The 17342-nt window shown below is 34.9% G+C and overlaps 2 protein-coding genes across 2 annotated transcripts in view; both read right to left on the reverse strand.

Moving 5' to 3' along the window:
• Positions 1-330: 330 nt before the first annotated feature.
• On the reverse strand, positions 331-1486 carry LOC138307086 (pyrethroid hydrolase Ces2e-like). Its single transcript, XM_069247714.1, has one exon. The coding sequence runs from the start codon at positions 1201-1203 to the stop codon at positions 331-333; it is 873 nt and encodes a 290-aa protein (XP_069103815.1). The 5' UTR covers positions 1204-1486.
• A 7952-nt stretch (positions 1487-9438) lies between these two features.
• The window catches only part of LOC138307727 (tumor necrosis factor ligand superfamily member 10-like), a 52110-nt gene continuing 44206 nt past the window's right edge, over positions 9439-17342 (reverse strand). The window contains exons 5-6 of the mRNA XM_069248581.1: positions 14919-15017; positions 9439-14508 (exon numbers count right to left, since the gene is read on the reverse strand). Of these exons, the coding sequence (XP_069104682.1) occupies positions 14078-14508; positions 14919-15017 (530 nt within the window). The 3' untranslated portion in view covers positions 9439-14077. The remainder of the gene's footprint in view (positions 14509-14918; positions 15018-17342) is intronic.

The following is a 17342-nucleotide window of genomic DNA, read 5'->3' on the forward strand; positions in this document are numbered from 1 at the left end:
CACGTCAGTTTTAGTCTTGGTGTAAAAATAGATTTATCCCAGTGGCCCGACACCCTGTGTACACAATACATACTACTAGTTTGGGCATATTTTTCATGGTACACTGATTCTATTATCTGTCTTTGGGCATTTTCTTTCGTTTGACCGAGGTCAAAGAGGTATTTAGGAGTTTTGTTTGAACATAGTTGAACATGTGCAGATGCACATTTACTTCATATGTGTCTTTTTATTTTAATGATACTTATGAGTACATGTATGTGCATGTTGTTACACATTACAATGTATACCCTGCTGATTCCAGACAGAACGACAGAATAATCCTTTCGACGTCTAGTAGTAGTATACCTTTAAGCAAAAATATCTCACCGTTGATATCCCACGTAGGCAGGTGAGAAGTAATTCTGAGTTGTCTGATCCACTGCATTGTAAAAAACTCCCAAAATTACTTGCTGCATCCGCAGGGTATCTTATCACTGATCCAAAGGAACCAAGTGAACCACTTTGCATAATGACGCGATGGAAAAGTCCTTTGTTTGACGGCATAATGGCGAGATGGGAAACGCTGAAAGCACCTGCAGATTCACCAAACAGCGTTACGGAATCCGGATTTCCACCAAAGTTTCTTATATTAGATTTAACCCATTTAAGAGCTTCAATTTGATCCCACAATCCGTAGTTGCCTCTGGCATTCGCGTCGCCTGTACTGAAAAAACCCAGCACTCCTAACCGGTAGTTCAACGTCACCACTATGACGTCACCGTGAAGGGCCAAAAATGATCCGTCGTACAAAGAGCCTGCCCCAGATGTGTAACCTCCGCCATGAATCCAAACCATCACCGTTTTATTAGCTATCGCCGATACCTCACTTGGAACATACACATTTAGAAAAAGACAATCTTCAGATGTAGGAAGGTTACCAGGGTCCGACTGAATACAGCCCGGCTTGTATTCTGTAGCGTTCAGTGTGTCACTCCATGGAGGTTGTTTCACAGGTTTACTGAAGCGAAGTGGTCCGACCGGTGGCTTAGCGTAAGGAATCCCTTTGAATTGATATACGTTTCCATTTGGAAACGGAACAAGTACGCCTTCTATGGAACCAGCTTCTGATGAAACAATACTTCCAAATGCATGTTCGATGTGAAAAACGAAAAGCAGACAGAAAAGCATCAAGACGACACACTTTCGCATATAAATAGTCGCCATATTGATTAAATGAACCGGGTTTCGCAGTCCTTTTAAACTACACGGATTTTCATAACTTACTTGCCGGGTTGAAGATATAGGCGGGTATGCGTGTACGAATGTGAGAACAACGTATTTCTCTTCTATATGTGTCGATGTTCATATACATAACACACTTCACTCTGAGTTTACCAAAGTTATTATGGAAAGTTTACTTTAACGAAATGTTGAAATACTTGCACACATACAACGTTTACCCATAGCAAGGTACCTAAAACAGGTAATACACATTAACACACGTCAGTTTTAGTCTTGGTGTAAAAATAGATTTATCCCAGTGGCCCGACACCCTGTGTACACAATACATACTACTAGTTTGGGCATATTTTTCATGGTACACTGATTCTATTATCTGTCTTTGGGCATTTTCTTTCGTTTGACCGAGGTCAAAGAGGTATTTAGGAGTTTTGTTTGAACATAGTTGAACATGTGCAGATGCACATTTACTTCACATGTGTCTTTTTATTTTAATGATACTTATGAGTACATGTATGTGCATGTTGTTACACCTTACAATGTATACCCTGCTGAAGACAGAACGACAGAATAATTTTTGAGTAGTAGCATACCTTTAAGCAAAAATATCTCACCGTTGATGATATCTAAGTTTTTTAAGTATTTACAAAAAGAAAAATGGCAAGGCAAACTTAAATCAAAATTGAAAAATAAAATCAGATTTTTTTTTTTTTCAAATTGATATCAAACGGTTACTTTAAAATTCCAGTTTTCCATCTTCTGCAATGTTTCGGTCTGGAATGAATTACTCATTTTTCCAAAATAATGTGGTTTTATTGATCTGATACACTTGATTGGTTATTAATTCACATATTGTCACGGTCTAGTGCATACACGTGCTCAACAGAAAGTGAACAGACAAATCATCTGACTATTGATGTTTCGATAGCTAATCATGAATGCCACAAGCATTATATTTAGTATACGGTTTGTAATAACTTTTGATTCACATTTATGATGAGTCGTAGTCCTCGTGTTTTGGAGACTGCATGTTGTAACCAATGTCATTAAGTGCGTGCTTTTGGAGAATGTGTTCACCACACGTGTATAAAATGTGATGAGTCTGTGAAGTGCCTGCGTGTTTTGGGAGACTGCGGTATGTTGTATACGGAGTAGAGTATGTTCACAGGTGTCTGGTGATAGAGTGCGTGCGTGTTTTGGGAGACTGCGGTATGTTGTATACGGAGTAGATATGTCCACAGGTGTATAAAGATGTGATGAGTCTGTGAAGTGCCTGTGTGTTTTGGGAGACTGCGGTATGTTGTATACGGAGTAGATATGTTCACATGTATATAAGATGTGACGAGTCTGTGAAGTGCCTGCGTGATTTTGGAGACTGTGGTATGTTGTATACGGAGTAGCGTATGTTCACAGGTGTATGGTGATGGAGTGTTATGTCATAACTGATTTAATCATTTTGGATTCTAGCTGACTGCTGTCTGTACTTTTCCTTCGAGCCTCTCTCTCTTCTTCTCTCTCTCTCTCTCTCTCTCTCTCTCTCTCTCTCTCTCTCTCTCTCTCTCTCTCTCTTCTCTCTCTCTTCCTCTCTCTCTCTCTCTCTCTCTCTCTCCTCTTTCTATCAACTTTGTTTTTTACCGTAGCTTCGCTATTTCATGTAGGATGGGTCGAAAATATATACATGTTGCCACTAGTATGCATTTCACAAAACCAAAAATTGTCGTCAACTGGAATCAGATTAGAGGCCTGGTCTTCACACATATCGAAATGCAGTGTGCTGTAGATATACACATCATACGAGACTTTATGAAACTGGACACTAAGGCTCGCAAAACCAAATCTCGCCGGACTAAGTTCATAAAGTATCATTACAAAATGACCCCGGATGGCCGTTTGTTAACAGTGATATATAACCCTAACTGACCTAAATGACGTTCAAAAGGTCTACAGATGTTACGGTTCAGAGACCTAGACACGACCCACAAGATTGTTTGACCCTTGGTATTCATTGGTTTATAAACTCGATAAATAAACAAGCCGTTCATCTCTGTGCAAATTACGGACGATGACTGCGATTCGAAAGTTTATGATATGAGAAAGCTATGTATCCCACAATCCTATTGGTTTCCAGGTTTATACATTGAAAAACAGGTTTGTACTTTGTATACAATGAGGTAGAACTTGAGATCACCACATGCCCAAGTGTAAATCACACCACGGCGAATGAGTGTATTGATAAATATTTATGAACAGATTATTTAACAAACGTAGTAAAATTATTTCACAAGTCTCATTGCTTCTTTTGTTTGATATGTCACTCTGCGACAACTGGTAGTTTTATGAACACTGATAATGTCATAAGCATAGAACCATTACAAATGTTTTAATAATGCTTTCCAGAATTTAATCTCAATGTATACTGCTTTGTCAATAACTAATTTGCAATTTGCACGCAATCTATGAAGGCCATTTAATTTTGTGTTTGGCGGTTTTCCCCAGTCACTTTCCGCCCACTACCTTTCCGAAACAAAAGTAAAAAGTCTCTTAAAATAATATTAATATAAGAAGATGTATATCGATGACCTTAGATGAAGTTGTAACACCAAACAAATGTAAGTTTCCCTGCGTAATCAATGTTAACACTGAAGATTCATTTCGCTGTTTTGCCGTCTGGCGCAGTGATAGTTATCTAACGCGCAGAAATTGGGACGACAGCGGGAAACATAATACGACCCGCGTTATGAAAATTCACATTTGATTTATGTTAATCAAATTGTTCAGAAAGTGATGACAGATGCAGTATTTATGATAAACTAATAACTTTTTGAGACAATACAAAGTTATTAGACTCAGTTTACATTCCAACTTTAAAAAGTGAAAGTCGTTTCAGAAAGGTAGTGAGCCTTTAACGTGACTATAGACTGGTTTTGTTTGAACTTGCTACCTCGGATGTGTCATTGAGCGTGTCTTAGTGCCTACATTGGTGATTAGTTCATATCTATTTTTAAATAATGTCATGATGTAGTGACATATTGGGAACGTCTAAATTATGATTAATGCATTTAAGAAAGCACACAGGTGCAGTCTATTTCACAATCTACTGAGACTGCACGTGGTAAGACGCTGCTTGTGGTTTTCTATTATTTATTACAAACTGTTGGTAATTTTCCAATACCTTATTGGGTTTTATGGTCCCTAAGCTGACGGTTTTTAACTCCCTGATATAAGGTTAATAGCAATCGGCTGGATGGATATTTAGTCATTGCTGATGGTTCCCAAGGTTTATTTCAACTGGATGGGTGACCTTTCAGTCCCTTACTTTTACTTCAAAATGGGTTTTTTTTTCTACAACGATTTATCGAACTAACTAGAGGAGTTTTAGTTTTTAGATGCTTGTTTAACCACAAATGTGCATTTTCTGGTCGTATTCTAGTTCGAATATAAATTAAGTTCGTTGCGTAGGAAAGACCTTTTATATATAAAACGACATATTTACTTTTATTACTATAACCAACATAACTGGGTATTAACTAGCATTACAATATTATCGAAATTATAACAACCATGAAAAAATCAGAAAATAATCTTTACATTCCCCATGACAAAAATGATATGGGAAAATATTGTAATAGAGTTGACATTTAAAAAGATGTCCATTATCAAGAGTACACGCCTATTTAGGTCGATGACAACTTCAGATGGGTTAAACGCTTGGTTTAAAACAGATAATGACATATGAAATATTGGGTAGAATGACATAGATAAGCAGCCGCATTTACGGTTCACTGAACACTGAACAATGAGTCCTTACCTATTCCACTCCATTTAACCACATTTCCTTCGCCATCAAGGTACTAGACACAAATGAAAACTGGGCCAAAACTTTCTCAGATTTTTTACTCAAGTCTATGTAAAATCATATACTTAAGTAAAGCATCTGTCTGAGAATAGTTTTATGGTGCCGAGCCCTGTTCCTATCAATAATAATAGAACATACAATATCCATACAGATGTATGACAGCAAATTGATGAATGTTGATAAAAAATTAATCCCTGATATTTAATCTGTAACATAGAGAATGATATCAATGAAGAAATTATTTTCTAATGTAAAGTCAAAAAACATTATGATTAAACGCCATCAGTAAACTGGATAATGTAATTGATTTTATGGAAATATGTTTAATATATACATTTAACTTATATATTCTATTTATAATTATCGTGCGTTATGATAGCATTGTTATACCCCTATGAAAAAGTTTCTATATAAACTCTATCAAAGATGATAATTAATCAACTGCTCCGTCGTGCGGTCCAAAGACCTGTTAAAATCAACTGTTAAAATGTGCTATTGGACCGGAGTGACGTCACAATGGAGGATAACAAAACAGTTATCGACTGGGTTTTCGGACAACATGTCACGATTTGTTGGACCTTCAAACAAACTGTTGCTTGAGGCCTTCGGCATAGGTAACAATTTGTCTTCGGGTCCAACAAATCATCGGTTGCCCTCACACCCAGTCAACAACTGTATAATGTTGTTTACAATACATCATTTGTTTTGTTTTTGGTGAGGATATTGCAACTGGGTGCCTAAACTCCTTGTTTTTTAAACTACTGCACCATCATAGGTAAATAAATTTTCGCAAGCAGAACATCTTCATAACTATATACATTAAACATATGATTTTTTTCAAAGTAAATTATCCTGTCAAATCGAAATTGCTGAGTAAATTTACGATCCGCATTCGGTCCTATTCTTGCTGCAAATTGTACTGAATATCTTGTACCTAATGAAAAGCTCTTCTGCAATATTTGTTGTAAGAACAGGACTAACATTTAGATGTTGTTGTAATTACTAACATTGTGCCTAACATTATCTTATAACACTTCTCATTGTCTTTCCTAGACACACGAAGATGTTTCTCACTGTATTGAGTTACCCAGATGTCAGGATGAGTTCGTGCTATCTTTTTGTGATTGATGATGACACATGCATCCACATAACTTGCTTCGGCGTATATTGACTGATTTAAGTGTTATTGAGGTATGAAGATGACACGACATAAAGGACCAGCAACGCAACCTTACCTTCGTATTCATGGGGTTATAAACCCGAAAAACAAATATCTTTCTCTCCGTATCACAGTTGAGAGCCTATATGTGTATAATGTAACAAGGTTGTAGATTTCCATCCTTACAATCTATTCATGGATAGATCTCTACAATTACCTACATTTTGCTAGAGTTTCAAGATCTCTTCTGTGATATTTTCTCACTGGTATGGCAATAATAGTTACTCAGTGGGGATAGTTCATGGCAGGGTAAATGTATTGCCAAATATAAAGTGTTATAGAATGTCCCCTGTGTAGTTACAATGGTTGTGTAAGACACATTTGTTTACATTGTTTAACGTACCGTGACGACGGGTTCCTGTACAGGCTCAATAAGAATTGACCTGAGAGCAGATTTACACCAAACACTTGACAGTACTACGAGTAAGGTATGACTATGAGGAATCTGGTACGCTACATAATTAAGCAATAAGGCAATTTATGTAACTAGTTTCACGAACATTCCATTGATCAAGAAAGTAGTAGATATGATAGGACCAGTATTTGGCCTTAATTTTTCATACCGAAAAAAATTAACACTTAATTAACTCTGATCCCCATCAATTTCATATCAATAAATACTCTCATACTTGCCATTCATCAAAACATAATTTTTTATAACCATGTACACGATGTGTCCCACCTATGACGTCATCAAATTGATGATTTTCCTCTTCTCGCCAAATTTTGCTAGAAATTCATCATCTTTAGGTTAGAAAAGGCTTGAAATGGATTTGGGCCGCCACCTTGGAGCAACTTTACATTTTGCATGGATATGCGTAAATACACGATACACAACGTGTGAAAATCTCTTTCTGCTCCACGAAGGCGGCCACATTCATTTGTAGAGAAAACCACTCAAAAAGTATGATTTTTCAAGGATTTTTGTGAAAAATGGCGGGAAACTGCATGTTGATGACGTGATAATGAACATAATTGGCACATGCGGGATATTTACGAGATTAATGTGTTAGCAAATGTATTCAGCTGTTATATGGCAAAATATGTTGTTCTTTACTGGAGAATGAATTTTGAGGCCATATTCGAGTCTTAACGTACCTTCTCCTTTCCTAACTCTGATGTTAGTAAAGAAAAGTATTAGTCAGGGAATATCAAGGAACATTCTTTAAATTCTGTAATGCTTTTCTCTGGAGAATTTTAAGTTAAGGAATTCTTTAAAGGGACATGAACCTAAATAAACCATGTAAATTTGAGTAAAATACATATTTAAGACGTGTCAGATACCTTACTAAATAATAAAATAATTATAATGTAAAATTCCATCTTTCTGTATTTTGAACCGGCCCGGTCGAATTTTGTAATGATAGTATAGTAGTGTTGAACTTTAGTGACCTCCCACAATGCACTGCATATGTAAACAAAATGATGGGTCAAAAACGTGGGTGAAGCAAACACAAACTAATTCCGATAGAAAACAGTGTACGTCAAGAGTCAGTAACGTGAGCAACTCCCCACTTTATACTTGCGTGATGTTCATATGTGCAATAAATCAGGAACCTCCCTTTGCGGTGCCCTGTCGAATGAAAAGTCTCGTTTGACTTATAATTCTTACTAAATACAAATTGTTTTATAACAAATATGGCTTAAACTTCATTTACGTCAACCATCGTAAATTAGAAAATAATCCTAAAATATGGAAAACTAATATTCCTTGTCATGTCAGCAAGTTTGTTGTTCATTATAACCTCGCTTTCGTCTAGCTTTCGTTTTGTGTTCCAAAAATAGAATATGACGGTCTATTTTTTTCATTTTTGAAGTATTCCCCACGTTTTCCTGTCGTTTTATATAACCAATCATTGTAATAAAATATTCAACAGAACGAATTATTTAACTTTTTCCCCAAATAAGCTTCAATAAGCGACAGGTGCACACTTTCGCAATGCCTTGTGCCATTATCATGAAAATTTAGCCATTTCGACTGATCAATGCATAATTTGTTGTTTTCAGGAAGAATCTATTCCGTTGAACAGTTCATGATTTTTAAGTATATGTATATCCGAGTCGACACTTTGATACATCAGAGTTACTTCCCTTTGCTTCTCTCCGTCACTGACAATGTGAAGGAAAGTACCTCTGCAATACCGGAATACCGAGTATCTTTTTTCGATGTCGTCAGCAGTATGCACCTTTTTAACATCGGCAAAAGAAATGTAGCAGTTATCTGTCCGGTGTGTATGGTACAATCTCCTGTTGTTGGTGCCTTTGACTTGTATTGATAGAGTTTTGATTTCCAGCAGAGGTTGCCCGTAGCTCAATTGTGTCATGATCTATTCCATGTCGATAATAACCATTCTTACACTATGCAGATACGTGTGTATATGACGGGATATTTCTCTTTAAGTGAATGTGAACGAGTTCCAGGATTTGAATCCAGTAACAAATCGACACATTTGTCAGTTTCTTTTGAAATCTGACGACGTCGAGTGTATTGTTTGCAGTGGGTTTTTTCAAGGAAGTTACACAAACAAATGTTCCGAGCCACATTATAAGCGAAACTTTAATGACAAACAACTTCAACAAAACGTGCATCATGTATGGGTAACACAAAGCGTTTGTAAACAACAAATATAAAAAAAATCCCGACGGATGGTATTATAGCATTTTATGAGAGTAATATGTCTTCTCTTTGGTACGATTGTAAAAGGCGACTAAAATTGGGATATTATCTTTTCGATTCTTTAAAAACTTTCCTCTCCCTCGATACCTTCACATTTGTTGTCCGTGAGTTAAGCGCTCGTCCCTGTAAGATTTATTGGGTTCTGTCCCTTGGCCAATACAAACAGGTCTCCAGAAGTTGTACATGTAGTTTCTGGTCCTGCTTTGCGTTCAGCGTAAATGGAGTGGAACGACTGGTTTTTTGTTGTCAGTATAATATGACCGGTTGGGTTGTGTTGGTTTGGTGTATACTTAAGTGCACTAAAAGGACAGGATTTCCACTATCACAAGGAGACACAACGCGAACATACTTTAATCTCCTCCATAACGGATAGGTGTCTTTAAATGACTATGACTGTAAATCTTATCTACGAAGCAAATCGCCCTGGTACAATGTGAGGCTTTGTTGAAGTAAACAGAAAAAAAGACGTAAAATCAATTGTTTTATTTTTTAAAATATCACAATTTTTATTACAAAAATATCACATATTTTCAAAACGGGGATTTATAGATAAATGATGGCGACTTTGAAAGTCAAACAGATGATTGGCGTAATCAGAGTATAGCATATCGGTTTCATTCATATCGATGTCTCTGAATGAATATTCATGGTGTGTGTAATAATGCAAATCCTCTATATCAAAACAATCACAAATGACTTTATCAATTAATGGCTAAAATATTTAGCAAGTGATTAAAATCCCCAACGAACACAATCATTTATGATAAACAAACACTTTTTCTACAATGACACTAGTATTGTAGTCGGTCGCCTAGACGCAAATAAAAATGAAATTTGATAAAAACTAACAGGTATACTAAACTTGATCAGATCATAAAATCAAACAAAAACATGTTGATATTGAAAAATGACATTACCTTATGTTGCAATAATGCTTTAGGCAAGTAATGAATATTTCGGATTATTTTGAATACAATTAGATATAACATGGTATTTTAGTGCGCGATTCTAAATTTATTCTAAAAAATCGAAACGTGATACCTTTTCGATAAGTTCTACCTACTCGTATCATTGGAATTACATCGCATAATTTAGATGTTATTGTAATCATTGGCTATATGGAGAGATTTGTCCTTATTTGTTTAACCTCCTAGAAAACGAGGTCCACTGGTGTACGTGTACTTCACTGTCAGACTCTGTCTTGTTATATTCGTTAGCACGTCATTGCGCGTGCGAAATAGATTCTACGATATGTCAGCAGCCGAAACAGATTATATACACACAAGTTTCTGACACCATGTCTGTCTAAAGTACAGATCTAGTACTTAAACTATATTATTTAAATCAACACAGTAAAAACGAAATCAAACATATCAATAGTGAAATATCAAATCCGTAAGAACATATGTGTTATCAGCTTTCATTAGATATTTATAATGAAATTGTTTTTGTTGTAAAGTTTTTGTTTGAGGATTTTGCCGTAAACCAAAGTTTTCATTAGCGGTAGATGATGGATGGAGTAAGACAGTTGTGTTCCCGCTAATTATAGTGTTACGTCTTAGGTGTAACTAAATACCATCACGGCCAACTCGAGCTATTCCGAAATTTCTACTAAATCACCTCGGCTGATGTTTTCATGTCAAAAGGAGAACATCTTGAACTGAATGGACAGCAAACAACTTTTACAGCCAAGAGAAAGAGGGTGATTATTGAGTAATTTGTTACGAGCTATTCACTAAAATTACGGTATATGGAATAAAATAATGAAAATAAATTCTGATTTTTGTTATTTCGTGTTTGTGTAAATAAGATATCTATGATTTAATAGCTATCATAACAATGTTAAAATTCGAAAACTAACAAACACTTTCATATTAATGAATGAAACCCTGTGTAACTTAATCTGTGTATCAGAATTTATATGATATATAATTTCACCTGTGTATATAGGACCCTGTTTGATTCGGATTAAATATCCATTTATGACATAACCGCTCTATATACTTTATATATTTGAATAATTTCATACGTGCATAACGACATCTGCATAAAATTGTTTATGGTATGGTCTGGCGCATATGAAAACACATTTCTTTACAAAGGATAAGTTTGATTTACCTCCCTTGTCTTTTGTGACATTCAGATAATCAGTAAAATGACAGATGTATACTCTATGTATCTTTACTCGTTATGTTATATGCCAGGTTCAAGCCTATATGGTAATATATATGGTAAACGTTATGGTATGATTAGTAGGAAAACAAGCATTCTTTTACACCAAAATATGAACACATCTTGTGAACTGTGGGTGGTTTTCGCCCGAGTCTCCACTGTTTCCGGCACCAACATCGAGCATTCTTACTGATAAATGTACACTCGGTCATCATCATTTTCATGCGGAAAGCCAAAGGTTGGTGCCAGGAACAAAGAAATCTCAAGTAAATATGAAACAAAGACAAAAATGGTAAATGTAATTCACAGATAGAAAACAATTATTTCAAAAGAAAATGAACAAATCTTAATTGATAAAAAACAACTCACAAACATATTTTCCTTAATTAGAAATTCAATAGATTAAAGTAAACAAAAAAAACTCTCCTAAAGTATGTGTTAAATCCTTTCCAGGCTATTGTAACAAGTAATGTTCATTATATTTACAATTGTTTAATTTTTTCCACTGGTTGTTAATCGACAAAATACGCCTTTTCTTGCAGGGTTGTATTTCAAAAAGTTTCAAATTGGTAGAAAGATATGACACTCGCGCCATTAGGGGCTATTAAGATTTAGGGAAAAACAAAAGTGGGATAACTCATAAATCAGAAGAGTAAACTTATGGACTATTTGAATTTTACGCAATTTTCAATTTTTGATTTCTGAATATAAACTAAACCAACAAAAGAACAATACATTTTCAAAATATTTATAAAAAAACATATTACCCCATTAAGACAAAATTGAGACTATTTGGATTTTGTACCTTCATAAATGGATTTCTTACATGTAACACAAAATCAAATCGCACAATATTTTAATTTATACAACTGGCAATTCACTCATCCAAAACATTCAAAGATAATTATCATGATTCAAACATTGTGAAATGGCTTTCAATCATCACCCACACACACAATGTAAGTTTAATAAATCCGTCCAGAAAGCCGAGCTTTTACGGAGAAACCCGATATATTTCGATTACAGGAAGCCGAACTTTTACGCATATACCCGATATATTACGATTACATGCGACACCAAGCATGAAATGGAATGTGTCTGTTCTGGAGGACTGCTACGGGTGATTACACAAACAAAAGTTATCAATAGTCAGAGATAAAATGATTATTAACTTGAACTATTCTACTGATGGATAAAAGTTTGAAGTAGCATACTAATGTGATACATTGTATCAATAAACTCTCCATTATGATAAATTACTCTCACGAAAAAAAAAAAAAACGAAATAAACAAATCAAACAGTACAAAGAGTTATTTTTCTCTTTGTTGTCCAATACCATACCAATCTGATTTAAAAGGATAAGGATATCACTTTCAAAACAGAAGAAAACATATCATTAAACAGAATAATATAAAATAAGTTTTAAAACGACAAATGTATGAGAAAATCAAATAATCATACAATAAACATCTCATTCATTTTTATCAGCATAAAATTTAGGTGTTTTTTTTTTTTATAGTTTTCTATAGAACACATCTTAATTTTAAAAAAAGCTCTGGTCATGTGACACCAAAAATAAACAAATAAACTTATGATAAGTTAACTCATGGAAGATCAATAAATGTAATTAAAATGGCGTAGCCAGATGACATGACACATGATGTAGTTAAACAATGCAATTTTAAGGTGAATAAATACTCAAAAGGCAAAGCAGTACAAGTGACGCCTGGTGTTATTTGAAAAAGGAAATACTATACAAATCAATGTTGCATTACTAAGGGTTAATATTTTATAAAATCGAATAAGAAATGTAAGAATGGAAAGCATTATTTTTTTATGTAAAAATGATAGATGTTTTATGTCAATGTGTACATGTGTATAGTTTAAGTTGAAACAACAACCGATCATCTGACAGCCTATCCAAATCCAAAATGATTCAAATATTTAAATATATTTTGTATTAAACAAAACCTTTTTTGTGATTGTTTTTTTATCTCTGAAATATCTAACTGTATTTCAGTGTATAAACGAACTGGTATGTACTCAGGAGCTAATGAGGTTGTCAATGAAGTATATAGCCAAATGAGCCAACAGATTTTTTCTTCGGCTGAGAATTTTAATTCGGTAGACGCTAGAATCCATGTGTGAAAGAATAATATATATGTGTTTAGAATTTACATATTAGACTTTTTTAAATGAAATTCTTTATGAAAAAGTGATCTAACATTAATTTAATCTATAATGGAAAACGATTAGTCTTTGTTAGAAAATAGGAGCTTCATGACAATGCCATCAGATGAAACAAACGAATAAATTGGATAAAAGCAGAAAAAACAGCTAAGGATCAAAGTCAATATTTTTTCCGAGGTGACATTGACTCTAACGTCATTATATCCACATCATCACAACAAAATATGTGACGTACACACGGAATCATGACGTCAGTATCCTAAATCTATGTACAGTAAATAGATATCAGATGGGATTTCAAATGGGATAGGTGAATTTGGCATGGTAAATTCAATATTAAAAAAAACATTCTGGCATTCATGACCAGTTTCTTTCATTTTCGACTACTCCCTACTCTCTTTCATCTCTCACAAAATATGTTAATGGAATTTGGTAAATAAATATGAAGCTTATAGAAGTTTTGGCTGGTTAAAGTTGATGATCCGAAAACGGTGGCCACAGTTTTCTCAGTTTGTATTAGAAGTATAATCCAAAGTTCTGTGCACACTTACTCACAATTGGGGAATTTTTAATAAGTTTTAAGTTCCGTGTTTCCGAAAGTATGAAAATTACACTATACAATTTATGGTATAGTGTATCTAATAGATTTAGAACCAAAGATCAGTAGCCTTGATTTGAAGAATGTTTCTTTCCACTCTTAAATACCCAAGATGAAGAACACAGCATAAATGCAATGCAAGCTAATCAGGACACTTTGAAAACACCAAAATAATTTAATTTCGGCTCACGCACTATAAGGGTTAAGTTAGAGACCTTCACGTAGATTTCATCTTTTGTTCTTAAATGGAACAGCGCCCCTAGATAGCTGGTGTACTCTCCAAATTGTTTGTTCTGGCCGATGCATTTAGTGATCGAGTTCTGAATCAACTTCTCCTCCCCTCCGTGGGGGTAAATGATGTTGTACCGATAAATGTAATGAGACAGACTATTTGGCGATCCTTGATCTCGCGAACTCCCGTCATCGAAGAGTTCCAGAAACGAGACTTGACTGTATACATAATACAGACCAGTAGATGGCACCACAAGTCGCCCACTGCGGTACTGAACGTTGTTTGTGGTGAAAGCGAGGTCGGCGTCGTGAATCCAAGATTCAATTTGAAACTGGGTTGCTGGTACTGAAAATAAAAATTGAAGCAGATTGTATGCTGATAAGTTTTTAATGAAATTAAATTGGAAATTGCTCCATTATCTTAAGTTTTTATTCAACATGGTAAAAAAGAATGAAATTCTGTTTCCAGTTAAATTATAGGATATGAATCATTTCAAAGTGTCCTAACAAAAAACCTTCACTGAGACAAACCGTTAGCTTCCTGACAGTGATAAATGAACATATCGCTGCTACATTTGTATATATATATACAAGCAGGTAAATCATCGGATCAAATATTTTAAATAGCTGACGTTTAGCGATTTTATTCTATTTAAGCTAACCATATACTAGAGTTGCTTCCCTTACATTAGATAAAATTTGATATAAAGTAATATTATAATAGAAAAAGTTGGCAATGGTGGACAATGAACTTACTGATGGATTTGTCGAGGCGGTTGACTGATCCCATTAGGTGGGCCGCTGGTGTCTGCTCCATATCACTCTGTCCTTCTGTTCTCGGCAGGTTTATGTTACCTGTAATGACAAATTTAGACAGGTGAGAAACATTAAGGTGAGATGTTGAGATCAACTACACACACAAACAGACAAAACACGATATTCCAGTGTTTTATGTACAAATCCTTATGAAGGTTAAATGTTAATTTCTCGCATTCATATTAAAATAAGAACAACATCAAAATGAACATATCGCTTCCTGAAGAAAAAATGTTATTTTCACAGGTTTTTTTTTAAATAAAAAACACACTAGAAATATATTCACAAAATACACAGATCGCATTAATTGGTGACATAAAAATCATCAATTTATGTTAGTAAAGTATAATTTTGGTTTCATATCTAGTGACTGATTTGACATTTTGTGTTCCAATGTGAAATTATTTTTCTATCACAAATTATTACGTGAACGTTATTCGAAGCCTGGATAGACGTTGACGACAACGCCGATATGTGTTTCTATGAAAATTATATGACTATCTAACAATGTACGATGTAAGTACATTGTATATCGAATTTGTCCTGACATTTTGTACGCCACATAATAAATGGTTACTATCCCCTTAATCTCATTTCTAGCTGGAAATCTGTGATATTGTCCCAAATAGTCGCAAAGAGATTTGTGAAATATGACAGACAAGTGATCTTACGACAGCAGTGTCACACATGCGCATAAAATAGTTGACATTTAGAAACTAGATTCTCTGGCGGTGGTTATAAGTAAAGAATCTAAAATCAATAGTACAAATGTAATCTCCAGTTTTTTATGGTCATGAAAACCTTGAGAAGCCAATTAAAAATTGTACACGTACACTGTAAAAATGAAAGTCTGCTTCATCTGAAAATCCTTTGCAACATATGCTTATAATTTTCACCTGCGCGCTTGTATCAATGCTAAATAAGAATCAGCTACAGCAAAGCAGGGAAGTCTTCAAATTGACAAAAAACCTACATTCAATAAAGACGTGAAACGCAGTAAAAGATTAGCCGACAGAGAACTTCAAAACAATCCAGCCAACAGAGTAGAACTCCAAACCAATCATCTTTATGGGAGAAAGACCGTTATACCCTCTATTAGAACATTGCCCCTATGATATTCCTATATACTATGTTAGCAGTTTTTACAGTCTACTAGTTTTTTCTGATCTGTTGACAGACAGATCCAGACGACATGTTGTTGTAAATGAACATTTTATTTCAATGTTCTCCATTTTCCACTGACCAACAGATCAGTCTATGCTGTAGGACAGAAGAAGTTTAGCTGTACCTACAAAATATCTGAAGATTCTTCATTTATTTTTGCGTAAAATTCAATGAGGCGGTTCAAAATTCAATAAAATCCCGACATCAAATTGCCATAAACTGCCATACCGTATATATCTCCATGGTATCATCTTATCAGAACACGCAGTCCTGCCTTGTAGGACCAGACAATTACCGCGGAGTCGACATCAATGTGCAAGAAAGACGATAAAACCAACAAGAAAGACTAGAAATAATGGATGATTTCTTATCTAATCCGTCCAGAGACGATCCCAGAATATCGTCTACGCGTGCGCGAGGCGTCACGTAACATTATTCGTTTCCAACAGTGTGGTTCACGTGCAATGTATACTTTCGTATCTTTAAACATCGTGTAGTGGGCATATGCGAACACTAACAAAAACACGTGCGCTATGAAACCAACGTTATCGGTTACTTTTGCCTTCGTTTAATTGCTTGTTGGCAAACTATCTAATAAATAATAGTCGTCTTGTCGTAGATAAAACCGAACACTTCTCCAGCCATGTACACATCGTTAATTTGATAAAAAGAAGAGCTTCATTATCAACAAGAAAAATGCAACGCATTTACAAGATTCTTTTTGATGAAGCCAGAGAGTAATGCACATGACGCATGCGTCGTGACCGTTGTCATTAAATACTGATTCTATTACAAAGAGTCTCAAACAACAACCCGACATGATTCTGTGTACAAAACATACTAATTACCATGGTATTTGACGGAGTAAACCAAATTTCCTCTTCTTTTATTTAATCAGTGATGGAAGTATTTCATTACTGTCGTAGGTTTTGGCCTCTTGTATGAAGGGTTCCTGATCACAGACGGTGATGGAACACTAACGAAGCAGACCGCCTACTGTGGAAATGCCATTGGCCACGAGTATTTAGAATCACAGTTTCATTATTGCAGTGATAACTAGTTGTATTTATAGTATCGTATCTACTTTTGGCAGTTATCATATTATAGGGTTTTACATGGTATAATAATTATACCTTCAAATGTAAATTGCGCTGATTGCAATTTATATTTATTGAAATGTTCATGTTGTTAAAATAAATG

The sequence above is a fragment of the Argopecten irradians genome, chromosome 14 (genome assembly GCF_041381155.1).
Source record: "Argopecten irradians isolate NY chromosome 14, Ai_NY, whole genome shotgun sequence".
NCBI classification, from domain to species: Eukaryota; Metazoa; Mollusca; class Bivalvia; order Pectinida; family Pectinidae; genus Argopecten; species Argopecten irradians.

What these genes read in the sequence shown, in the direction of transcription:
- LOC138307086 (XM_069247714.1), bottom strand. Translation starts at nt 1,203, where the DNA reads ATGGCGACTATTTATATGCGAAAGTGTGTCGTCTTGATGCTTTTCTGT.